This window comes from Oncorhynchus keta, chromosome 10 (assembly GCF_023373465.1).
Source record: "Oncorhynchus keta strain PuntledgeMale-10-30-2019 chromosome 10, Oket_V2, whole genome shotgun sequence".
In the NCBI taxonomy this organism is placed as follows: Eukaryota; Metazoa; Chordata; class Actinopteri; order Salmoniformes; family Salmonidae; genus Oncorhynchus; species Oncorhynchus keta.
Window position 1 is genome coordinate 49441412 of NC_068430.1, and position 26980 is coordinate 49468391.

The 26980-nt window shown below is 41.5% G+C and overlaps 1 protein-coding gene across 1 annotated transcript in view; it reads left to right on the top strand.

Moving 5' to 3' along the window:
- The first annotated feature begins 3035 nt into the window (after positions 1-3035).
- Positions 3036-26980, top strand: part of LOC118388908 (protein MTSS 2) — a 104828-nt gene continuing 80883 nt past the window's right edge. The window contains exons 1-2 of the mRNA XM_035778504.2: positions 3036-3840; positions 23362-23423. Of these exons, the coding sequence (XP_035634397.1) occupies positions 3769-3840; positions 23362-23423 (134 nt within the window). The 5' untranslated portion in view covers positions 3036-3768. The remainder of the gene's footprint in view (positions 3841-23361; positions 23424-26980) is intronic.

Genomic DNA, 26980 nt, shown 5'->3' on the forward strand with positions numbered 1-26980 from the left:
TGGTTGGACAGTTGGAAAGCTTGCCGACGAGAGGGGTTTGAGGGAGTTGGAGGTTGGCCCTTCTGTGGTGATAGGGGATGTTCCTCCACGGTTACTCCCAGATTCTGTTGTTGAACTAACCTTGGTAGAGAAAGGGAAAGATAGGTCAGAAGTCAGTGAAATAGGGAAACTGGTTGACAATTACATTGGTAGAAGTTTTTAAGCTTTACTACTGCTTTTCACAGATGGATTCAAGGACCAAGATAGTGGGCGCACAGGAGCAAGCATTTACGTTCCTGAATTTGATGTCCAGATATGACCCCAGGAAAAGTAGCTGCTGCTATTGCAACAGCTAATGGGGATCCTAATAAAACACCAAATACCAAACAGATGAACTGTTGGCTATGGTAGTTGCCTTCCAGTGGGTGGAGGACGTACAACCTGTTTGAATTATAGTATGGGGAGATTCTCTGTCTGTATTGAATAGCTTATCATCTGGTAAATCTAATAGGAGTGACCTACTATTGGAGGTATTAATGTTAGAATGGAGAATTGAGAGAATGAGTGTAGTAGTGAGATTTTGCAGGGTCCCAGCACATTTGGGTGTGGAAGGGAATTAAATCTTAGACCAGTTAGCCAAAAGAGCTTTGAAAAGAGATATAATTGATTAATGTTCCACTGGGTAGAAGTGAGGCCAAATGTAAGATCAGAGCCATTTTGGTAGATGTGTGGGAGAAGAGATGGGACTCTGAGCCCAAGGGTCGGCATTTACTGTATATACCCTTCAAAGAAAGGTCGGTGGACCAAGATTCAAAGATCAGATTAGGAAGGAAGAGGTGGTGTTTGTTCGATTGCACTTAGGCCATTGTACATTAAACTCGTCATTACATGTGGTTGGTTTGTGTCTCGAGTATACAGTATATCACAAAAGTGAGTACACCCCTCACATTTTTGTAAATATTCGAGTATATCATGTGACAACACTGAAGAATTACACTTTGCTACAATGTAAAGTAGTGAGTGTACAGCTTGTATAACAGTGTAAATTCGCTGTTCCCTCAAAATAACTCAACACACAGCCATTAATGTCTAAACCGCTGGCAACAAAAGTGGGGTAGAGGTAGCCAGGTTTGTAGGCCTCCTTGCTCGCATATGGTTTTTCAGTTCTGCCCACAAATTGTCTATGGGATTGAGGTCAGGGCTTTATGATGGCCACTCCAATACCTTGACTTTGTTGTCCTTAAGCCATTTTGCCACAACTTTGGAAGTATGATTGTGGTCAATGTCCATTTGGAAGACCCATTTGCGACCAAGCTTTAACTTCCTGACTGATGTTTGAGATGTTGCTTTAATATATCCACATACTTTTCATCCTTATGATACCATCTATTTTGTGAAGTGCAACAGTCCCTCCTGCAGCAAAGCACCCCCACAATATGATGCTGCCACCCCTGTGCTTCACATTTGGGATGATGTTCTTCGGCTTGCAAGCCTCCCCTTTTCCCTCCTAACATAACGTTGGTCATTATGGACAAACAGTTCTATTTTTGTTTCATCAGACCAGAGGACATGTCTCCAAAAAGTATGATATTTGTCCCCATGTGCAGTTGCAAACTGTAGTCTGGCTTTTTTTGATGGAGTTTTTGGAGCAGTAGCTTCTTCCTCGCTGAGTGGCCTTTCAGGTTATGTCGATATAGGACTTGTTTTACTGTGGATATAGATGCTTTTATTTTGTTTACCTGTTTCCTCCAGCATCTTCACAAGATCCTTTGTTGTTGTTCTGGGATTGATTTGCACTTTTCGCACCAAAGTACGTTCATCTCTAATAGACAGAACGCATCTCCTTCCTGAGTGGTATGACGGCTGCGTGGTCCTACGGTGCTTATACTTGCGTACTATTGTTTGTACAGATGAACGTGGTACCTTCAGGCGTTTGGATATTGCTCCCATTAATGAACCAGACTTGTGGAGGTCTACAATTTTTTTTCTGAAGTTTTGAATGATTTTTTTTTTCCCATGATGTCAAGCAAAGAGACTGAGTTTGAAGGTAGGCCTTGAAATACATCCACAGGTTGAAAAACAAGTTTTAGTGACTCCAACCTATGTGTATGTAAACTTCCGACTTCAACTGAAGCAGACAGAACCTGCTTTATGATGGGCTACAAACCCATGGCAGGATTACACATATGGGTATACAGTTAAGATTTACTTGGGTACTAGCCCATGTGGGGGTGGAGGGGAACGAGGCAGTTGATGTACTGGCTAAACAAGCACTTAGCCGTGGGGATGTTGATTTTGTAGTGTCAATGAGCAAGGCAGAGGCAAAAAGCCTGATATGGACAGTGATGGTGCAGAGATGGCAGGAGAAGTGAAATAGAGAAAATAAGGGCAGTTATTTAAAGTACAGACAAAAGTCGGGGAGGACAGCAGGAAGGGACAGAAGAGAGGAGGCCATTTTTACAAGATTAACGGTGGGACACAGCCAATTGAATAAGGTCTTAAATGTGATAGGAATGCATCCGGCAGGAAAGTGTGATTATTGGCAGGAAACAGAGACAGTGGAGCATGTATTGCTACAGTATGGGCAGTGTCAAAGTTGCATTTTAAACATTTAATTGAACCTTTATTTAACTAGACAAGTCAGTTAAGAATTTACAATGACGGCCTACACCGGCCAAGCCCAGGCGACGCTGGGCCAATTGTGCACTGCCCTATGGGACTCCCACTCACAGCTAGTTGTGATACAGCCTGGATTCAAACCAGGGTGTCTGTAGTGACGCCTCACTCGCTGAGATGCAGTGCCTTAGACCGCTGTGCCACTCGGGAGCCTTGAAAGAGAGAGGCTGAGATCTAGCATAGTTAGTTTAAAGTGTATTTAGAGTAGAACGTCATTTAGATGTAGTCTCAAATTTGTGTTATCTTTTTTAAGAGCAACGTGGCTAGCAGGTAGATTTTCGTTTCTCCGTCTCTTGGCCCACGCTCCAGTACAGTAGGTGGCGATAATGCATCATAACGTTCGATGCCAACCGCGGACAAACCCCCACTGAAGAAGAAGAAGACGAAGAAGAGGGAATATTGAGCGTACGGTGGTAGCAACACACAAGGCAAGCAAACTCAAAACGTTACGTGGATTCTCATCGAATAGTTAGTTGGGTGAAAGGCCATGACACACATGTGCAAACAAGCTAAAAACGCATAGGAATAAGAGGAGTCATTTTCACCGGACCATGGGAAACTTTAAAATAAATATTATTCGCTGACTAGTAAGTAATTTATCAAGAATCTGCCAGTTACCTGCCCGCGCGTTAGCGACCAGGTCGCTAGTAAGGTATTGCTAGCCAGCCGCATTGCCTATTTGGCTGTGTGGTAGTTATAGGTTTGGATACAGTAATATCAGGTCAATTCGACGGACTTTACATTCGAGCTACCGGGCGGTACTCAACCATGCCATGTTTTCTTGGAGGTGTATCAAGTTGGCTGGCTAGTTAGCTAGCTAGCCTACCACACTGAGTCTGACTGGAACAGTATTGCAACGGCAGTTAACAGACAGTATGTGGTATTACTATTCCATATAGCTAGCTATGTATTGTCCCCCCCCCCGATTTTTGTTTTACTCTCTAAATAACTAACGTTAGGTAGTTACTTTGAAATATATTTGTCTCGATCGGGCTCTGTTTTTGGTCCAATTACACTTTGCACGTCGGGGTTTCCATCAACATATATTTTATACACGCATTACTTTTAACTTAAAATCTAGCTACTACTGTTAGTAGTTTTTCGACTTGGAAAATGGATTCGGGTATTGAAAAGGAATGCAGCGCTCTGGGAGGGCTCTTCCAGATCATCATGAACGACATGAAGGTAAGAGAAGTTCACATTGGTTAAATAACATTCTTAGTACAGTAGATGTAACTCAAATGGATGTTTAAAGGTTATCTGGTGAGACACTTCAAGTTGTAGCTATCGAGCTAAGTTATTTGCAGTTTGCCACGTTTTTACGGCTTGCCTCTCAGTATTCATCTTGCCAACCCAAAGTGTGACTGAGGTAAAATTGGTTTTGTATTAGAATTTCGGTGGACATTTGGTTTAAACTCGTCAATAGCTATTTACTCAGCATGACATGACTATGAACATGGTATTTTCTGAATTTGGAGTGAATGGAGAACCCCCTCTTCTATCTTCCCCTGGTTCAGAATATATAATTTTCATAGTCATGTCACGCATTGGTTTAAGCTGCAGTATGTACAATTTTTTTGTTTTGTTGGGGGGCACACAATAATAAATAGAACGTTAGAAGGCGTGGATTGTTCTCCATCCACCCCTGATTCTGAATATACCGTTTTCATAGTCATGGCATTCTTGGTTCAGTAGTTATTGATGGGATAATTGAATATCCAATATAAAACACATTTTACCAAGCTAAAACAAATGCAACAGGCTAACTAATGTTAGCCAACTTGCTGGTAGACCAACTCTACTTGCTTTGATGTTAGCTGGCTAGCTAACCCAAGCTGGAGTAGATCAAACAGGGCCATCCATTTTACATGTAGCCCCTGGTCAGATGTTCTACTAACTAGTGAACGTTAGCAAGCTGAATTATAAATCTCCCCATGTATTTGTTGAATCTATCGCAATTATTTGCACGTGTGACTGAACACCAATAGCACTCACTCACTTCTGAATTGTTTCCATTCGATTGTGCACAGGTGAGCAGGAAATTGGTCATTGTAAAATGCATAAGGCCACTCTTGTCTGAACAATACTATTGGGGAGGGGGTTACAGTAGACCTAACTTTTCCTGAAATATCTACTCAAGAATAGCAGTAGTGTATAAAGGGGAGACTGTCTTAGATAAAAAAGAGCCCAAATAATGTCTTTCTTTGGTCATAAATTAAGGTCATTAAGGCCATGAAGTCACCCAATGTCAGTGACTGTTATCCTGATTGGCAGCTGACATTGGCAGGGTGTGAGTTGCATGTGGCAGCAGCACCCAGCAAATTACCAGCATGGCATCCCCACCATATGGCCATATATTCCCCTCATATTCATATTTAATTTACTTACAAGCACCTAGGCCTATATCCTTGGATGAAATGTATAGATCTACCCTTGGGCATGATACTGTGATTGCAACCAATGTCCTTTAAAAAAAAAATTAGAGGTAAATTGAGTATGCTATTTCAGGTTGGGCCTAGGCCTTTTTCCCCCACAGCTTCCCCATCTGAACAGGCAGTTAACCCACTGTTCCTAGGCCGTCATTGAAAATAAGAATTTGTTCTTAACTGACTTGCCTAGTTAAATAAAGGTAAAAAAAAAAAGCTGCCGCGGTCATCCCCCTCTTCATTTACATTTAAGTCATTTAGCAGACGCTCTTATCCAGAGCGACTTACAAATTGGTGCATTCACCTTATGCCATCCAGTGGAACAGCCACTTTACAATAGTGCATCTAAATCTTTTAAGGGGGGTGAGAAGGATTACTTTATCCTATCCTAGGTATTCCTTAAAGAGGTGGGGTTTCAGGTGTCTCCGGAAGGTGGTGATTGACTCCGCTGTCCTGGCGTCGTGAGGGAGAGTGTTCCACCATTGGGGAGCCAGAGCAGCGAACAGTTTTGACTGGGCTGAGCGGGAACTGTACTTCCTCAGTGGTAGGGAGGCGAGCAGGCCAGAGGTGGATGAACGCAGTGCCCTTGTTTGGGTGTAGGGCCTGATCAGAGCCTGGAGGTACTGAGGTGCCGTTCTCCTCACAGCTCCGTAGGCAAGCACCATGGTCTTGTAGCGGATGCGAGCTTCAACTGGAAGCCAGTGGAGAGAGCGGAGGAGCGGGGTGACGTGAGAGAACTTGGGAAGGTTGAACACCAGACGGGCTGCGGCGTTCTGGATGAGTTGTAGGGGTTTAATGGCACAGGCAGGGAGCCCAGCCAACAGCGAGTTGCAGTAATCCAGACGGGAGATGACAAGTGCCTGGATTAGGACCTGCGCCGCTTCCTGTGTGAGGCAGGGTCGTACTCTGCGGATGTTGTAGAGCATGAACCTACAGGAACGGGCCACCGCCTTGATGTTAGTTGAGAACGACAGGGTGTTGTCCAGGATCACGCCAAGGTTCTTAGCGCTCTGGGAGGAGGACACAATGGAGTTGTCAACCGTGATGGCGAGATCATGGAACGGGCAGTCCTTCCCGGGAGGAAGAGCAGCTCCGTCTTGCCGAGGTTCAGCTTGAGGTGGTGATCCGTCATCCACACTGATATGTCTGCCAGACATGCAGAGATGCGATTCGCCACCTGGTCATCAGAAGGGGGAAAGGAGAAGATTAATTGTGTGTCGTCTGCATAGCAATGATAGGAGAGACCATGTGAGGTTATGACAGAGCCAAGTGACTTGGTGTATAGCGAGAATAGGAGAGGGCCTAGAACAGAGCCCTGGGGGACACCAGTGGTGAGAGCGCGTGGTGAGGAGACAGATTCACGCGCTCCAGCTGGTATATTTCACTGGTCATCCCCAAAGCCAGCTCCTCCTTTGGCCACCTTTCCTTCCAGAACAAAATGAAACAATCACTGAAGCTGGAGTCATATCTCCCTAACTAACTTTAAGCATCAGCTGTCAGAGCAGCTTACCGATCATTGCACCTCCACTTAACCCGTTTGTAAATAGCCCGCCCAACGACCTCATCCCCATATTGTTATTTATTTTTGCTCGTTTGCATCCCAGTATCTATACTTGCACATTCATCTTCTGGACATCTATCAATCCGGTGTTCAATTGCTAAATTGTAATTATTTTGCCACTATGGCCTATTTATAGCCTTACCTCCCTAATCTTACCACATTTGCACACACTGTATAGATTTTTTTCTATTGTTATTGACTACGTTTGTTTATCCCTTGTGTAACTCTGTCACACTGCTTTGCTTTATCTTGGCCAGGTTGTAGTTGTAAATGAGAACTTGTTCTCAACTGGCCTACCTGGTAAAAAAAAAATAAGAAAGTGTTTCACATGACTACCTTATGGTAGGGCCGTGGATCAGAAAACCAGTCATTGTCTGGTGTGACCACCAATTGCCTCATGCAGTGCGACACATCTCCTTCGCATAGGGTTGATTGGCTTGTGGAATGTTGTCCCACTCTTGAATGGCTATGCGAAGTTGCTGGACATTGGCAAGTACACTCTGTCCTACATGTCAATCCAGAGCCTACCAAACATGCTCAATGGGTGACCTGTGTAGTGAGTGTGCAGGCCATGGAGGAACTGGGACATTTTCAGATTCCAGGAATTGTGTACATCTTCTTGCGACTTGGCTGTGCATTATCATGCTGAAATATGAATTGATGGTAGCGGATGAATGGCACGACAATGGGCCTCAGGATCTCGTCGCGATTTCTCTGTGCCTTCAAATTGCCATCGAATAAATGCTTTTGTTCATTGCCTTTAACTTATGCCTGCCTATACCCAATCCCCACCGCCATCATGGGGTGCTCTGTGATAACGTTGACATGACCAAACTGACATACACATGGTCTGTGGTTGTGGGGGCTGGTTGGATGTACTGCCAAATTCTCTAAAATGGCATTGGCAAGCAGCTTCTGGTAGATAAATGAACATTACATTCTCTGGCAAATAGCTCTGGGGGACATTCCTGCATTCGACATGCACGTTCATTCAAAACTTGAGACGTCTGTGGCGTTATGTGACAACTGAATGGATTAACTTGGTTGCCCCCCCACCATGACCCCTAAGTGACGCGGAAGGGTAAAATAAACATATGATGTTCTTTGGCTGCTAGAAGTGTTTAAGAGCCACATTATTAACGAAAGCTCTGGGAAACGGCTTGTCTACTAAAGATGCATTGTGAGAAGGTTGTAACAATGATCTTAACACTAAAGAGGCTTTGGGAAACTAGGACCAGAACAGTGCAGCAGAGTTCAGTAGAGTATAGGCCAGTAAAGTAGGCACACTATAGTACAGCATCATTTACTGTACTCAACTCTTGAGGTTGACATGGGACCAGGACTCCTGTGCGATTTGTGCAGGAATAGGAGTGAAGTTCTAGAGTCGAATTCAAGATGACAGGATCGACTGTCCAAAGGAACAAGCACTACAGCAATACTTATGTTTGTTTTTTTGTGGGGGGTTCCACTAATGCATTGCTGCCGCAGAGCAAGAACAGACAGACTGGCAACTAACGGATAAAGTTGTTTCTGATTTTTGGTGTGTAAAATGTACATGTAGGTAGGGGTAATGCATAGATAAACAGAGTAGCAGTAGTGTAAAAATAGGAGGGGAGGGGGGGGTTCCAAATAGTCCAGGTAGCCACTTGATTAGCGCATGTTATAAAATGACACTTATCAGAATTCCACCATTATTCTTAAATAAAATAACCATATACAATTTCATACCGGTGTCTTGTGCAACATGAAAGTCAATTTGCGACTGAACGACTAAAGAAATCTCAACTTCACGACTTAAGCAGGAGCACCTTCAGCATGCAATACATGAGCAAACAAGTTAGAATCCCCGAGCTGACACGGTACAAATGTGACGTTCTGCCCCTGAACAAGGCCGTTAACCCACTGTTCCTTGGTCGTCATTGAAAATAAGAATTTGTTCTTAAATTCTTGCGTCGAGCCATCCCGGATCCGGTATCGTGACTACAGCCTCAAGCTCATTACCATAACGCAACGTTAACTATTCATGAAAATCACAAATTAAATGAAATGAATCTATTTGCTCTCAAGCTTAGCCTTTTGTTAACAACACTGTCATCTCAGATTTTCTAAATATGCTTCTCAACCATTGCAAAACAAGCATTTAGCATTAGCAATCAGCATGCAACATTTTCCACCAAAACCATAAAAGCATTCAAATAAAATCATTTACCTTTGAAGAACTTCAGATGTTTTCAATGAGGAGACTCTCAGATAGCAAATGTTCCGTTTTTACAAAAAATATTATTTGTCGACTAATCGCTCCGTTTTGTTCATTGCGTTTTGGTAAGGGGGGGAAAAAGTAATTAAAACGCAAACTTTTTCCCAAATTAACTCCATAATATCGAGAGAAACATGGCAATTAGAATCAATCCTCAAGGTGTTTTTCACATATCTATCGACGATAAAATCCATCGTGGCAGTTTACTTTCAATTCTGAAGAAATGGAACACGCATGGACTTACTGATTACGCACACAGGACACCGGGCGGGACACCAGGTAAATGTAGTCTCTTATGGTCAATCTTCCAATGATATGCCTACAAACACGTCACAATGCTGCAGACACCTCGGGGAATATACAGAAAGCGCAGGCTCATTCCTGGCTCATTCACAGCCATATAAGGAGACATTGGAACACAGCGCCTTCAGAATCCGGGGCATTTCCTGTATGAAACATCATCTTGGTTTCGCCTGTTGCATTAGTTTTGGGGCACTCGCAGATAATATCTTTGCAGTTTTGGAGACGTCAGAGTTTTGTCTTTCCAAGGCTGTCAATTCCATGCATAGTCGAGCATCTTTTCGTGACAAAATATTGCGCTTAAAACGGGCACGTCTTTTTATCCAATAATGACAGCGCCCCTATAGGTTCAAGAGGTTAACTGACTTGCCAAGTTAAATAAAGGTTTAATACATTTTAAAAATGTGTACACAATGTTTGCATTATTTACGCATGGCAGATTTTTTTTTTTTTTTGGGGGAGGGTGAAACACTCAAGGAATGTGCCTACCTTGGTAAAAGTAGTGTTGCAGCCTCACGTCATTTCCAATATCGACGAGCCAGATATCAATAAGCATTCACGCCCCGAGGTTATTCCCAATCAGTGTAGGCAATGGAGGGGTTAGGCATTGTAAGGGATACAGCATTTCTACAAGGCCCCAACAGAGACCATAGACTAAATCAATGGTTGCGAGAAATAGCCTTATAGCAGTTTCCTGATTGATCCTCAAACTGCCCTTCCCTGGACATTCCACATACACATTTGTAGGCCTAGGCTATATCTGATGAACTTCAGGCCACGGTACGAAGGAATGATGTGTAATTCCTCACAAAATTACAACAAAGGGCAAATATTTTTGGACTGTCATGAAATTGAATCCATAGAATGGGACTTGAGGAAGGATTGTTCACATAGATATAAATGTCATATATTTGAAGAAAAAAGTAGGCAGCTTCAACATTTTGGCCAGTTGAAGTTGGAAATTTACATACACCTCAGACAAATATATTTCAACTCAGTTTTTCACAATTCCTGACATTTAACCCTAGTAACAATTCCCTGTCTTAGGTCAGTTAGGATCATCACTTATTTAAGTATGTGAAATGTCAGAATAATAGTGAGTGATTAATTTCAGCTTGTATTTATTAAACACATTCCCAGTGAGTCAGAAGTTTACATGCACTCAATTAGCATTTGGTAGCATTGCCTTTAAATTGTTTGACTTCATTAGGGTAGGGTGCACTATTTTCACCTCCGATTAGGATTTTTCAACGCCGATACCGGTTTATTGGAGGACCAAAAAGCCGATATCAGTCAATTAAAAAGTAAAATATATATTTATTTATTTATTTGTAATAACAATTACAACAATACTGAATGAACACTTATTTTAACTTGATATAATACATCAATAAAATCAATTTAGCCTCAAGTAAATAATGAAACATATTCAATTTGGTTTAAATAATGCAAAAACAAGTGTTGGAGAAGAAAGTAAAAGTGCAATATGTGCTATGTAAGAAAGCTAACGTTTAAGTTCCTTGCTCAGAACATGAGAACCTATGAATGCTGGTGGTTCCTTTTAACATGAGTCTTACATATTCCCAGGTAAGATGTTTTAGCTTGTAGTTCTTATAGGACTATTTCCCTCTATACCATTTGTATTTCATTAACCATTGACTATTCAATGTTCCAATAGGCACTTTAGTATTGCCAGTGTAACAGTATAGCTTCTGTCCCTCTACTTAGCCCGCGCTAACGAGATAGCCATTTCACTTCGGTTACACCAGCCTCATCTCGGGGGTTGAAGTCATAAACAGCGCAATGTTTGACGCACAACGAAGAGCTGCTTGCAGAACTCAAAAGTTCTGTTTGAATGAATGTTTACGTGCCTGCTTCTGCCTACCACCGCTCAGTCAGATACTTGTACGCTTGTATGCTCAGTCAGATTATATGCAATGCAGGACACGCTAGATAGTATCTAGTAATATCATCAACCATGTGTAGTTAACTAGTGATTATGATTGATTGTTTTTTTTATCAGATATAAGTTTAATGCTAGCTAGCAACTTACCTTGGCTTACTGCATTAGTGTAATAGGCAGTCTCTTTGTGGAGTGCAACGAGAGGCAGGTCGTTATTGTGTTTGACTAGTTAACTGTAAATTTGCGAGATTAGATCCCCCGAGCTGAAGAGGTGAATCTGTCGTTCTGCCACCGAAAACTTGAAATCGGCCCTAATGAATCGGCCATTCCGATTCTTTTGATTTTCCCATGATGTCAAGCAACGAGGCACTGAGTTTGAAGGTAGGCCTTGAAATACATCCACAGGTACACCTCCAATTGACTCAAATTATGTCAATTAGCCTATCAGAAGCTTCTAAAGCCATGACATCATTTTCTGTAATTTTCCAGGCTGTATAAAGGCAGAGTCAACTTAGTGTATGTAAACTTCTGACCCACTTGAATTGTGATACAGTGAATTATAAGTGAAATCTGTCTGTAAACAATTGTTGGAAACGCACAAAGTAGATGTCCTAACCGACTTGGCGAACTATAGTTTGTTAACAATACATTTGTAGTGGTTGAAAAACGAGTTTGAATGACTCCATAAGTGAATGTAAACGTCCGACTTCAACACTTATTTTTCTTAACTTAATTTTTGGTTAATGGCTTGTAAGTAAGCATTTCACTTTTAGGCCTACTACACCTTTTGTATTCGGTGCATGTGACATTTTGTAAACATTTTTGTAATTTAAAAAATATATACACTGCTCAAAAAAATGAAGGGAACACTACAATAACACATCCTAGATCTGAATGAATTAAATGTTTTTATTAAATACTTTTTTCTTGCTGACAACAAAATCACACAAATTATCAATGGAAATCAAATTTATCAACCCATGAAGGTCTGGATTTGGAGTCTCCCGAGGGATCTCCTCCCAGACCTGGACTAAAGCATCCGCCAACTCCTGGACAGTCTGTGTTACAGCGTTGGTGGATGGAGCGAGACATGATGTCCCAGATGTGCTCAATTGGTTTCAGGTATGGGGAATGGGTGGGCCAGTCCATGCCTTCCTCTTGCAGGAACTGCTGACACACTCCAGCCACATGAAGTCTAGCATTGTCTTGGAGGAACCCAGGGCCAACCGCACCAGCATATGGTCTCACAAGGGGTCTGAGGATCTCATCTTGGTACCTAATGGCAGTCAGGCTACCTCTGGCGAGCACATGGAGGGCTGTGCGGCCCCCCAAAGAAATGCCACCCCACACCATGACAGACCCACCGCCAAACCGGTCATGCTGGAGCATGTTGCAGGCAGCAGAACGTTCTCCACGGCGTCTCCAGTCTCTGTCACGTCTGTCACGTGCTCAGTGTGAACCTGCTTTCATCTGTGAAGAGCACACGGGACCAGTGACGAATTTGCCAATCTTGGTGTTCTCTGGCAAATGCCAAACGTCCTGCACGGGATAGGGCTGTAAGCACAACCCCCACCTGTGGACGTCGGGACCTCATACCACCCTCATGGAGTCTGTTTTTGACCGTATGAGCAGATACATGCACATTTGTGGCCTGCTGGAGGTCATTTTGCTGGGCTCTGGCAGTGCTCCGCCTGCTCCACCTTGCACAAAGGCGGATGTAGCGGTCCTGCTGCTGGGTTGTTGGCCTCCTCCACGTCTCCTGATGTTCTAGCCTGTTTCCTGGTAGCGCCTCCATGCTCTGGACACTACACTGACAGACACAGCAAACCTTCTTGCCACAGCTCGCATTGATGTGCCATCCTGGATGAGCTGCACTACCTGAGCCACTTGTGTGGGTTGTAGACTCCGTCTCATGCTACCACTAGAGTGAAAGTACCGAAGCATCAAAAGTGACAAACATCAGCCAGGAAGCATAGGAACTGAGAAGTGGTCTTTGGTCACCCCCTGCAGAACCACTCCTTTATTGGGGGTGTCTTGCTAATTGCCTATTTCCACCTGTTGCCTATTCCATTTGCACAACGGCATGTGACATTTATTGTCAATCAGTGTTGCTTCCTAAGTGGACAGTTTGATTTCACAGAAGTGTGATTGACTTGGAGTTACATTGTGTTGTAGTGTTCCCTTTATTTTTTTTGAGCAATGTATATATTCTCCCGCATTGGAAAGCGGTCTCCATTTCAGAACCGTGGATAATCTTCAGTTGAATTTAATTGGCCCCTTCCCCAATATGTCGCTATGTGCATTTAAGCAAATTTATTGGTGGTGAGAATAATGTCTGAGGCAGCAGCGTCGAGAGGATATAGCTCTTGCCATAATTGTCTTAAAGAAAAAACCCATAATCAATAGTCCAACTGTTAAATGTGACTGGTGTTATAAATGATCCATATAAAGTAGGGATGCACGATTTGTCGGTGAACATATCGGTATCGTCCGATATTAGCTAAAAATGCCAACGCGTGTTTTGGCCGACGTTGGTCTAGTTTAACGCCGACGTCAAAGCTACCGTGCATACCCATATGGTGTAATGACTCCTCGTAAAGTGTTGCGCTACACGTGCAACACAGCATTCCTAACTTTGCCCACAATAGCTGCTGTGTGGATCGAGCAGTCATTTGATCGAGTAAGAACATTTACCGCGAGACAACTCAGTCTAAATCCATTAACCAAGATATTGGAATTCATTGCCCTTGACATTCAACCGTTCTCTCTCGTGGGTGATGTAGGATTTTGCCGACTGGTCGAACACCGCTCCACACTACCAAGTGCGCTATTTTTCAGTTGTTGCCCTACTGGAGTTACACAGTAATTAGTGTCCCTGCTTTTAGCTTCACGACATGCATACTATGGAACGCCGTTTGGGTCTTTGTCAAAAAATATAAAGTAGCACTGTCAAAGCTGTACATAAGTCTGCAAACACCGGCCACGAACGATGTGTTTATATTACCGCATTGGTAATAAAGCATCATTTGTTCAACCGCAACTTCTGGGGTAGCTATCTTTAGCTTGGGACCTAGCAAGCACCAATACAACCAGCCTGAAAACAATGACCAGTAGAACCTGCAGTCATCTTTATTATTCTTAGCAATTATTTAGTATGTAAGTATTAGCTAGGTTGCCACTTGTTCACCTATTGAACTTCAGTTCATAAAAAATAAATAGCTAGTCAGCAACTTAGCCCTGTTGCCCAAAGCTAAAGTTATAAGTAGCCAGCTAGCTTCATTTGGCTAGTGAGGTTTGACCGGACTGGTTAATGTGTTGAGGCTAGCCACAATAAGGATTAGGCAATATAGTGGAATTTGCAGATAATCTCTGTTTATCATATGCATAGTCACTTTAACCATATGTACATACTACCTCAATCAGCCCGACTAACCGGTGTGTAACCTCGCTACTGTTAATTTCACTGTCTTTTTACTGTTTTTATTTCTTTACTTACCTAGTGTAAAAAAGGTGAACAATAAGTAAGCACGTGACAACTTTGATTTGATTCATGTGGGAGCTGATGTTTGTCTTTATCACCATCTTGATAACATCTACGGGATCGGTGTCTCCGCCCCTACACCACAGGATGGTTGCGCTAACATAGGCTAATGTGATTAGCATGAGGTTGTAAATAAAAAGAACGTTACCCTGGACATGGACATGTCTGATATGGGCAGAAAGCTTAAATTCTTGTTAACTTCTTGCGACTCCAAACCCGTATCCGGGAGCGTAATCATAGCCTCAAGCTCATTACCATAACGCAACGTTTCCTATTCATGAACATCGCAAATGAAATAAATATATTGAAACACAAGCTTAGCCTTTTGTTAACAACACTGTCATCTCAGATTTTCAAAATATGCTTTTCAACCAACGCTACACAAGCATTTGTGTAAGAGTATTAATAGCCTAGCATAGCATTAAGCCTAGCATTCAGCAGGCAACATTTTCACAAAAACAAGAAAAGCATTCAAATAAAATAATTTACCTTTGAAGAACTTCGGATGTTTTCAATGACGACTCTCAGTTTGATAGCAAATGTTCATTTTGTCCAAAAATGTTATTTGTGTAAGAGAAATAGCTCCGTTTTGTTCATCACGTTTGGCAAAAAAAAAAAAAAAAAAAAATGCAGTCAACACAACGCCAAACCTTTTTCCAAATTAGCTCCATAATATCGACAGAAACATGGCAAACGTTGTTTAGAATCAATCCTCAAGGTGTTTTTCACAATTCTATTCGATGAAAAATCATTTGTGGCAGTCGGTTTCTCATCAGAGGCAAACGGAAAAATACTGTAGCTGGAGATTACGCAATGATTGCGACGGAGGACACCAAGCAACCACCTGGTAGATGTAGTCTCTTATGGTCAATCATACAATGATATACCTACAAATGCGTCACAATGCTGCAGACACCTTTGGGAAAACGTGTAAAACGTAAGCTGACTCCTAGCTCCTCCACAGCCATATAAGGAGTCATTGCCATGCGGCACTTCCTGATTGTATTTTTATTCGGGGTTTCTGTAACCTCAGTTCTGTGGCACTCACAGACAATATCTTTGCAGTTTTGGAAACGTCAGTGTTTTCTTTCCAAAGCTGTCAATTATATGCATAGTCGAGCATCTTTTCGTGACAAAATATCTTGTTTAAGACGGGAACGTTTTTTATCCCAAAATTAAAATGCCGCCCCCTAGTTATAAAATGTTAATTTAACTGCACTGTCCAATTTACAGTAGCTATTACCATGAAATAATACCATTCTATTGTTTGAGGAGAGTGCACATTTATGAACTTAAATGTCTTAATAAACCAATTGGGTACATTTGGGCAGTCTTGATACAACATTTTGAACAGAAATGCAATGGTTTATTGAATCAGTCTAAAACTTTGAACATTGCTGTAGTGGCAAAAATCTAAAATGCTCCTAATCTGGAATATTACATTTTGGCCTTTCTCTTGCATTTCAAAGATGGAACACACATACGCATGTTTTATTCTCTTTGTATTAAACTTTAACCTGTTACTCCTACCCCCTACTTTTTAAAACATTCTGTTAAAAATCGCGCAACATTTCAGCGCCCTGCTGCTCATGCCAGGAATATAGTATATGCATATGATTAGTATGTGTGGATAGAAAACACTCAGACGTTTCTAAAACTGGTTAAATCACTGCTGTGACTATAACAGAACGTGCGTTTAATCGAAAAGTGCAGGAAAATCTGATCACTGAAAATGGAAAAATATATCCATGCGAGACTTGAACCCATTGATAAAGGTGAACCACATTTAATGGGGCTGAGGTTGCAATACCTACAGCTTCCACACGATGTCTAGAGTCTTGTCATTTGCCTACTATTTGTTTCTTGGTCAAACAGACGCAAGGCAGCGCAGTTCTTCCGGTCTCCGACCGGATATTTTGGTTGAGATTTACCCGGACATTATTTCCAGACGGACAGCTAAAGATTATACATCGCCTCGTGATCAATTTGGTCACTTATTAACGTGTACTAATACCTAAAGTTGCATTACAAAAGTATTTCGAAGTGTTTTGTGAAAGTTTATCGTCGACTTTTTTAATTTAAAAAAATGACGTTACAAGACGCAATTTTTTTTCGTTTATCACACAGTCTTCATAGATCGATATCTAGGCTATATATGGACCGATTTAATCGTAAAAAAGACCCAATAGTGATTATGGGACATCTAGGAGTGCCAACAAAGAAGATGGTCAAAGGTAATGAATGTTTTATATTTTATTTGTGCGGTTTGTGTAGCGACTACTATGCTAATTATTTTGTTTACGTCCCCTGCGGGTCTTTTGGGGTGTTACATGCTATCAGATAATAGCTTCTCATGCTTTCGCCGAAAAGCATTTTAAAAATCTGACTTGTTGCCTGGATTCACAACGAGTGTAGCTTTAACCTCTTGCTCCTACCTGGCACGCAGGCGTCCCATCTAGAGCTCTGGAAATGCAAATGCGCTACGCTAAATGCTAATAGTATTAGTTAAAACTCAAACGTTCATTAAAATACACATGCAGGGTATTGAATTAAAGCTACACTACATTAAGCCTCGTCTGTATATCTGCAGACATAAAAGTGATCAGTTCAGTAATCTGCACCCAATACAGCTAGCCTTCAACATAGTTCTTATAGCCTACATATTTGTACCTTTTTGTTGATAGATATCTATCAAATTGTCTGTTTTAAAAAGATTTGTGTAAATATGATAATATAGATGGCATCATTATCAAAAAACATATATTTAGTTCATTCGAGGGACAAACCTTAACTGAAAAATTTGAAGATCTCAATTTAAGGTAAGTGCCTGCACCTGCTGTCCTTTCAAATCCAAATGTTTCAGTTTGGCAGTTCCTGCAAGAACCCCCACCACCTTTCGGGTTCTTGGAAGAACGATTTCAGTGCCAATAACCTTAAGGTTCTTCAAAGAACTTTAAGGAGCTTAGAAGAAACCTTGTTCAACCCCTCATTTTGTATGTTACAGCAGCCTACTTGTGCAGTCTGCACTCAAAGCTGGTCTTCTCAACATCAAGCGAAATGCTATACTGAACAGTGAGAACTTCAGGAGGATGACTAAAGCTTGAGTCATAGTTTCCTGGTAATAGGGTTTGTGCCACCACTGTCAAATATTGTTGCTATCTGATGCGCCCTCTCGCAGGGCTGTTGGCATATAATGAAAGAAGTTTAAGTTGGCGTGTTGACATGCTACTCAACTGTTATCCATCCATCCACACCCATCCTCAGACTTTCCCTATGGAGGAGATCCCGGAATTGAAGTGGTTCCATGTAATTTGTGGGCAGAGGTAACACTGTGCTTTCACTTTGACAATTGTTGAGTGTGTCCTTATCTAAGCTTGGAATCGGGGAGCGGCCATGCTAGGGGCCGAGCCCTGGTGATAGAGAATTTGCATTTGGAGGATGGTGAGGGTGGCTTTCAGGTCTCCGGTGTTTGCTCAGGACCCATGCAGTACTACGGATCACTGGAAATTAACAGCCCATCAACCTCTGAACAGACCTGTGGGAAACTGGTATTGTAGTATCCAAACGCACCCACCTTAACTGTGTGATCCACAGGTATTCTCAATTAACAAGTGCCCTTTTAGGTTCCATCTATCTTTATAAGGACAGTGCATCATTCTCCGTCCAGTGTGAAAATTATGCTCAACGTCGGTGTATGATTTGTTCCTGGGCTATCGGGCTCCCCTAGCCTCCTAAGGGCCCTTGTTAGTAGCAGTTTAAGTGTCGAGAGGAGCTGGACCGTCATCTTTTTTGTATCAATTATTAATCCAATAAGTGGAGCACGGGAGGCAGGCTGGCTCCGCTGTTGGTACAGCTCTAGGCATGAATGAAGGACAGCTGAGCTTCAGCTTGAATGGAGCAAAGTCCGCTACTTTACTGTTCAACAGGATCAATGATCAGTTAGGTTCTAGTGGCATACCCTGATGCTGTTTTTGGAGGCAGAGAAATGGCGCAATAATTAGCCAGTAGGAGTGTAGAAGGTGTGTTCGTCATTTCGTCTTTCCATAGCAACGGCAAAATGTAATAGAAATTCTCTCCGGGAGTCAACTCCGATACAAAGGCTTTCATGCAGTTTAAAGAGTAACTCGAGGGACTAACTTCAGAAGAGCTCTACTCATTAGGGAGAAAAAATAATCAAGGAAGTGAAACCATGAAAGAAACAGGGAGGGCTCTCCTGGGTGGATCACTTCAAGCTTTTTTCAGACACAGGAAAGCAGCCTCTTTGGTACAAAGCATTGGCACTGGTAGGCTACAAGTGGTGCTTAGACACTATGCACACAGTTCTCTAGCCTGCAAGTAGTCTACAGCTATTTTCCCCTTCATAATTTCATGAAGCTGTAAAATTATTTATTTTATTGAATTCTGCTACTGAAACCAGTTTGAAAGGTGAGAGACAAGCACAAAACTGCAGGCTATAGGCTATACTCCCCATCCCACACCTCAAAAGCATGAGGATTTTGACACTCACCTTTTTCTGTTCATTTATGTAGTTAGAAACATAAGATTAGCATTCCTGTAAAATGATTTTGTTGAAATATAATTTGATCTCTGAGAAATTAAACTAATTGTTTGCACCCAAACTGGCAAGTTTTTATCTATAGGATTCATATGATATCCCATAGGTACTATATTTAACATCTGATTTGGACTAAGTTTTTCTAACAATGAGTTAGACATGAGGAATCCAAAGAAATGGTCAAAAGCCACCCACTCATGTGTCCTACTCTGAGCCGCAGCGCCATACTAGTCAGACATAGAGAACTGATACTGTATAATCGTTGTTGGGGTGGGTTTGTGTGGGGCACTGTGGGTGGATTTTGACCATTTGTTTTGGATCTCTCAAGGTTTGGTCCAAATCAGATGTTATGTACTACACTACCGTTCAAAACTTTGGGGTCACTTAGAAATGTCCTTGTTTTTGAAAGAAAAGCGCTTTTTAATTTTAAAATAACATCAAATTGTTCAGAAAAAACAGTGTAGACATTGTTAATGTTGTAAATAACGAGCTAATTCATTTTAAAAAATGGGTTATCTACATAGGCGTACAGAAGCCCATTATCAGCAACCATCACTCATGTGCTCACAACGTCCCATTGGTTAGCTAATCCAAGTTTATAATTTTAAAAGGCTAATTGATCATTAGAAAACCTTTTTGCAATTATCTTAGCACAGCGTTGTACGAGATGAGTGCACCACTGGGCAAGAGGACAAGTACATTACTGTCTAGTTTGAGAAACAAACTCCTCACAAGTCATCAACTGGCAGCTTCATTAAATAGTACCTGCAAAACACCAGTCTCAATGTCAACAGTGAAGAGGCGACTCCGGGATGTTGGCCTTCTGGCAGAGTTCCTCTGTCCAGTCCAGTTGTTTTTATTGGCTAGTCTTGAGATATGGGTTTTTCTTTGCAACTCTGCCTAGAAGGCCAGCATCCCGGAGTCGCCTCTTCACTGTTGACGTTGAGACTGATGTTTTTGCGGGTACGATAGTCATTTAAAGCATTAACTTGTTGAGTGTAGGGTGCAGTGTATTGATTTTTTTTAAGGAAAAATGTACCCATTTGAAACTACCTATTTCTCAGGCCCAGAAACTAGAATATGCATAAAATTGTCAGATTAGGATAGAAAACACTAAAGTTTCCAAAACTGTCAAAATATCGTCTCACGGAACTGATATTGCAGGCGAAAACCTGAGGAAAATCGAACCAGGAAGTGGCTATTTTGAAAGCTCCATGTTCTATAGCCGGCCTTCGCTCCATTTAAAGGGATATCAACCAGATTCCTTTCCCTATCGCTTCCTCAAGGTGTCAACAGTCTTTAGACATAGTTTCAGGCTTTTATTTTGAAAAATGAGCGAGAAAGATAACATGCGTCAGTGGATAGCTGGGTGTTCGCATGAGTTTTGCTTGTGCAACAGAGTGGGACAGCCATTGTCTCTCCCTCTCCTATTGAAAAAGCGACTGTCCCGGTTGATATATTATCGATTATATATTTTAAAAGCAACCTGAGGATGGATTATAAAAAACGTTCGACATATTTCTGTGGACATTACGGATACTATTTGGAATTTGTCTGCGATGTCGTGATCGCTCGAGCCTGTGGATTTCTGAACATAACGCGCCAAACAAATGGAGGTATTTTGGATATAAAGGTAATCTTTATGGAACAAAAGGAACATTTATTGTGTAACTGGGAGTCTCGTGAGTGAAAACGTCCAGAGATCATCAATATGATCAAAGATCCCACGCTACTTTAATGCTAGGTGTTCATAATGTTTTGTCGACAAACGCTTGGATTGCTTTTGCTGTAAATTATATTCTCAAAATCTGACACTGTTTTTTGCTATATTGTGATTTCATGAAAATGAAATATGTTTAGTAATTTTATTTGAATATGGCGCGCTGCAATTCAGCGCGTGTTGATGAAAATGATCCCGCTAATGGTATGGGGTGCGTCAAGTTTTCGGATCAATTTTGACATTTTAAATAAACAAAAAACAAAGCGCCCTTCTTTCAAGGACATTTCTAAGTGACTCCAAACTTTTGAACGGTAGTGTATATTTATTGGATTTTATTTTAAACTTAGAAATTAAAATGGCCAATTTGGATGCAATCAATTAGCTTAATTTATCCAATTTATATTTCAACAAATAATGTTGCAGGACTGATAATCTTATGTTTCTAACTACATAAATGATTTCAAAACAATCTGAGATGGTTGGTGTAATATCTTGTTGGAATGGCCCCAATAAAACTTTGAGTACTTCCCAACCTTACCCAATTCTATGTAGCCTGAAAGGCAAACGAGGATTTCCTAGAATGTTTGTGCTGAGAAACCGGTTTAGAGTTATGTTATTTGTTTCCTCAGAAATCGCACCATAGAGATCACTATCAGTTTATTTTCCTCCTCTAGAATACAATACCTCTACGAGTCAGCACATCTCCTAAAACTGTAGCGCATAACAGCTGTATTGCTCTGTTGCCAACAGGGGGAAAAAGCATATTTTTTTTCTCACTGGCCTTGAGGCAGCAAAAGGCTTATCATGTGACTTATCTTGTTTACTCACTGGGCCCTGTATGTGAACTTACATAAGGATTGGTTTGTTGAAGCAGGTCAACGGAAAGCAAATGGCATGCAGTAAATGCATTTACTGTCACAATTCAAGGAGAAATTAATTATTTAATTTGTACATTGCATACATTGCTTGTTCTGTAGTTAATGTCCTTGTTTCGTAGTGACTACTTCCATTAGCTTTCTGGATCAATCGCTCCCTCGGCCAAGGACAAAGGTTGATTTGATTCTTAATTGTTAGTGGACAGTCACACACCAAATAGCCCATTTTTGGAGAAGGTACAAAACAAGCACCACCTGTTACATCCATGTGTGCATTGGTTCATGACCCAAGTGGCACGGTGGACTTCTCTTCTCAGAGCCAGGTTGCATCAGTGACTGCCCACTCTGCCTTCGCTGGCCCCTTTTCCAATGGTCACTCGAACAGTGCAGGATTAGGGTTGTCAGATTTGTAGGAATAGCAGGTGACTACAGTCATGGCGTTGTCTGAGCAACAAGAGTGTAGTCATTCTATTTTTAGCTTTTTTCCAATGGAGAAGTTGAGTTTAGTAATGGAAGCTCCATGTCCATATAAAGCAAGTTCTATGAAATGTAGTGGGGCTCCTGAGTGGCACAGTGGTCTAAGGCACTGCATCTGTCCTAGAGGCGTCACTACAGACCCTGGTTTGATTCCATGCTGTATCACAACCGGCCATGATTGGGAGTCCCATAGGGCGGCACACAATTTGGCCGGGGTAGGCCGTCATTGTAAATAATAATTTTCTCTTAACTGACGAGCCTTGTTAAATAAATGTAAGAAAATTTAGGTTAAAATGTGACAAAGGGAAAAGTGACTGACTGGCCTCTGGTGGTTCATCTCCTGTCGTGTAATATATTTAATTCAGCCGAGGTGCGTGCTTGCAGTGGGAGCGAACAGCTTGGCTCGGCCGATAAGAGGCTAAACGTTTGAGACTTATTGTTTAAGCGGCATTATCCACCCCACATTTTATCAACAGCGGCTTGGGTCAGCCATTACCAGGTGACCAAGTTTTGGCTAGGCCTACCTCTGTTTCTATTTTTACATTGAATCATCTCTATAGAATTTTACTTATTTTTGTGCACCATGCAGTGGTCCTTTAGTTGGCTCTGATGTTTAGGCTTTCATTTCTACTCTGCTCTGTTCTGTAGCCAGTGCTATGTTTTTGCCTCTGAAATATTTGGACTTGACAGACAGCCGCGGCCTTATATTTAATTTCACATACAGAAGAACCCCTTAGTAAACTAGCATTATAACTGCACTATTAGAGCTAGGAACACAAGCATTTCGCTACATGCGAAATAAATGCTGCTAAATGTGTGTGACCAATACAATTTGATTTGAACTCCAACTGGTTCAATGCAGCAGCCCTATTGACTGTTCAAGCCTCCCTGACCCACTCCTTTTCCCAGTAACAGGCAATATCCTTCACATCCAATTAAAAATGACGGCAAACTTGATTGAGTTAAATCATCTAAGCAATTGCAGTATCATAGAATGGTCTAGTAGCCGCTGACATGAAATGTTTATGTCCTATATATTTAATGATTTACTACTGTTTTTAACATCTAATCCCCATGCGTTTTCTTTACAGGCTAGTTATCCAGCCTGGGAGGACTTTGTAACCAAAGGAGTGAAGCTGCAATCCCAGCTAAGGTAAGAACTAACCCTTGCCTCTGCAACCCCTTGATAAAAACATCACCGTGTCCGCTTCACTCATGCCCAATTAGCACTGGCGCTAATCTAGAATACTGTCAGGGCAACTGGAGGGCAGGGCACTGCCTTGCTCAACCACCCTAGGAGTAAGCAGACTGACTAACAGTGCCTTCAGGAAGTATTCATACCTGTTGACTTTTTCAAAATGTTACAGCTTGAATTCAAAATTGATTTAATATTTGTTCACCAATCTACACAACGCTACATAAGGACATTGAAAACATGTTTTCAAATGTATTGAAAATGAAATACAGATATCTCATTTACAAAGAAATTCACACCCCAGAGTCAATACTTTGTAGAAGCACCGTTTGGCAGTGATTTTAAAGCTGTGAGTCTTTCTGGGTACGTCTCTAAGAGCTTTCCACACCTGGATTGTGCAACATTTGCAAATTTATTATATTCATAGTTCTAACAGCTCTGTCAAATCGGTCCTTGATCATTGCTAGACAACCATTTTCAGGTCTTGACGTAGATGTTCAAGAAGGTCAAAACTGTAACTCGGCCACTCAGGAACATTCACTGTCTCCTTGCTAAGCAACCAGTATAGATTTTGCCTTGTGTTTTAGGTTATTGCCCTGCTGTTAGGTGAATTAATCTGTCTGGTGGAAAGCAGACTGAACCAGGTCTTCCTCCAGGATTTTGCCTGTGCTAAGCTCCATTCCATTTATTTATTTTTATCCTGAAAACCTCCCCAGTCCTTAACCATTACAAGCATACCCATAACATGATGCAGCCACCACTGTGCTTGAAAATATGAATAGTGGTATTCAATAATTTGTTGTATTGGATTTGCCCCAAACATAACACTTTGTATTTAGGACAAAAAGTTAATTGCTTTTCCACATTTTTTGCAGTATGACTTTAGTTCCTTGTTGGAATATTTGTTTGTACAGGCTTCCTTTTCATTCTGTCAATTAGGTTAGTATTAGGGATGTTAATGGGATTCATTTACATTGGTGTCAGAATTGAACAATGGTCAGTCATAAAACAGGAATAGAGAGGCGAAGGTCGAGAGCCGTGCGTCCTCCGAAACCAACCAAGTCGCGCTGCTTCTTGACACAATGCCCCCTTAACCCAGAAGCCAGCCACACCAATGTGTCGGAGGAAACGTGTCGGCGTGCATGCGCCGACATTGTCGCCAGGTTGATTCCATATGTTATTTCATAGTTTTGATGTCTTCACTATTATTCTACAATGTAGAAAATAGTAAAAATAAAAACCCTTGAACGAGTAGGTGTCCAAACATTTTACTGGTACTGTATTTCACCATTTACAGTAGTGAGATACAAGTTTAAATTCTATTTATCATAGTATATGGTTGTAAACTTACCATAAAGTACCATAATGAATTGTTCTCTGCCATTCCACCTGCTAAAAGGGCCTCCAGTTTAAATGCAGGTTGTAGCACAACAAAATGTGGAAAAAGTTGAGGGGTGTGAATACTTTCTGAAGCCACCGTCTCTTTGGTACTTTAGGCTAGCCACCCACTTTACTCCTGAATGTTAAAATTAACTCCTAGACCAGGACTCTTCAACCCTATTCCTGGAGAGCTATCCTCCTGTAGGTTTTCGCTACAACTCCAGTTGTAACTAAACTGATTCAGTTCATCAACCAGCTAATTATTAGAATCAAGGGGCGCTAGGTTAGGGTTGGAGCGAAAATCTACTGGATGGTAGCTCTACAGAAACATGGTTGGAGAGCCCTGTCCTAGACCCCAAACAATTACTAATGTATACCCAAGGAGGTTACTGATATAGGTTTTTAGCAATATGGAACTTGTTCCACATTGCCTTCCGATGAGCTTAGTTGAATTTTTCACCATATTGCTTGCTTACCCCCCATATCTCTTCATGTCCATTTGCTTAGAGTAAGGAGTAAAGGTTGACTTGGGATTCAGCAGTCGTGTGTCTCTCTGGATTTATTTTGGGTCCATCGTTTAATAGTGATTGAAGGAAGGAGCGTCACAAGGAACAGTGTTGCCATACTCTGCCAATTATCGCCCTTTCTGCTCTTCCCGTCAAACAGTTTCCATTGGCCAAGCTTGCTGACGATTGTCAAGTTGTAGTATTTCCACCAACCTATCTTTGGGTTACGAGTGAGAGCCACCGATGGCCATTCACAGCCGTAACACCTGATACCCTGGTCCTCATCGGTAATACCAAACAGCACTCACAGTACATACAGGGCCTCTACAATACAGCCATTGATGCTCTGTGTCTGAGCTACTGTGTCCTCCATGACTCCATACGCTGTCTGGAGCAGGTCTGCCTATGCCTTAAAACCTTTTTAGTTCTGAAGGATTCGTTGCCATTGAAATGTACCAGGCTGAAAGGTGAGCCGCTTTCGTATGACAGTTTATCCAGAATTTACTAAAGTTACCTCGCTAATAACTCTTCAAACCTGCTTCATAGGATACCCCTCAGGCCAGTACAAGAGTGCTGTTTTGGGGAAAAGTCTAGTCCAGACACGAGTGGGTGAAGCTGTCTCACCTCTGTTTGGAAATGCACAATACTCTACCTAACTTAAACTCACTAGGTTGAAAATATTGAAAACAAATTGATTACCACTTTGGAACATTTGCAAAAGAATCCATACAAATTACAGATTAGTCTATATTTTTAACAGATCACAGTTATACAATCCAATATATAAAGCAATGGCATACTCACTAGGGGAACAATGTCTACATTTAATAATGATTTAAAATCCCAGAAACTTCCATCTAAAGGGCAATAAGAAAATAGGTCTAAGATGTAGTTATGTAGGGGTTTTCCTAACCGTGATTTAGGACTGACCTTCCTGTCATCAAAACAGTCACAAGCCGTGTCTGAAATCTGACGTGCCTACTACTTATTTAAATGGCATACTGTGTGCTAATCGTACTACATACTCTTTAGCACGTACTGCTTAGTAAAAAAGCTATGCCGTATGCCACGCCCTAACGTATTACTTTTGGTGCGTTCAAGACAACTGTGAACTCAAACAAAACAAGCTCTGACTGAAAAATGTCTGGTTGGAGCTCTAGGATGTTGCCTCAGTTTCTGACTGGTAATTCTGAGTTGGATGACCGTTATTTAAAATGTTTATCACCATGTTGTGACATGGCACCCAGCCTGAAGGGAATGGTAAAAATGTAACACTTAATAAATTACTGTAGGAAGGTTGGCTAGCTAACAAATATCCAGCAAGTTTGCTAAGTTGGCAAGGGATACTCGCGCTGTTCCTTTTACTGTGATGTTAAGGTTATGTGCAAGAGCACTACATCTGTAATTTTAAGTCCTGTCTGAATCTGCGATGTCGGTCATTTTTACGTAGGAGAGTAATAATTCCAGCCGGGGGAAGAAATATGACTTTTTCGACAAACTACAAGAACCTCTTATAATACTAGTCCCTTGCAAATCGACATTCCTTTTAGTATATGTCTGAGTTTGACAGGTGTTGCTCGCAGGTTTTTATTTTTAATTTTTTTAAATTTTACCTTCATTTAACCAGGC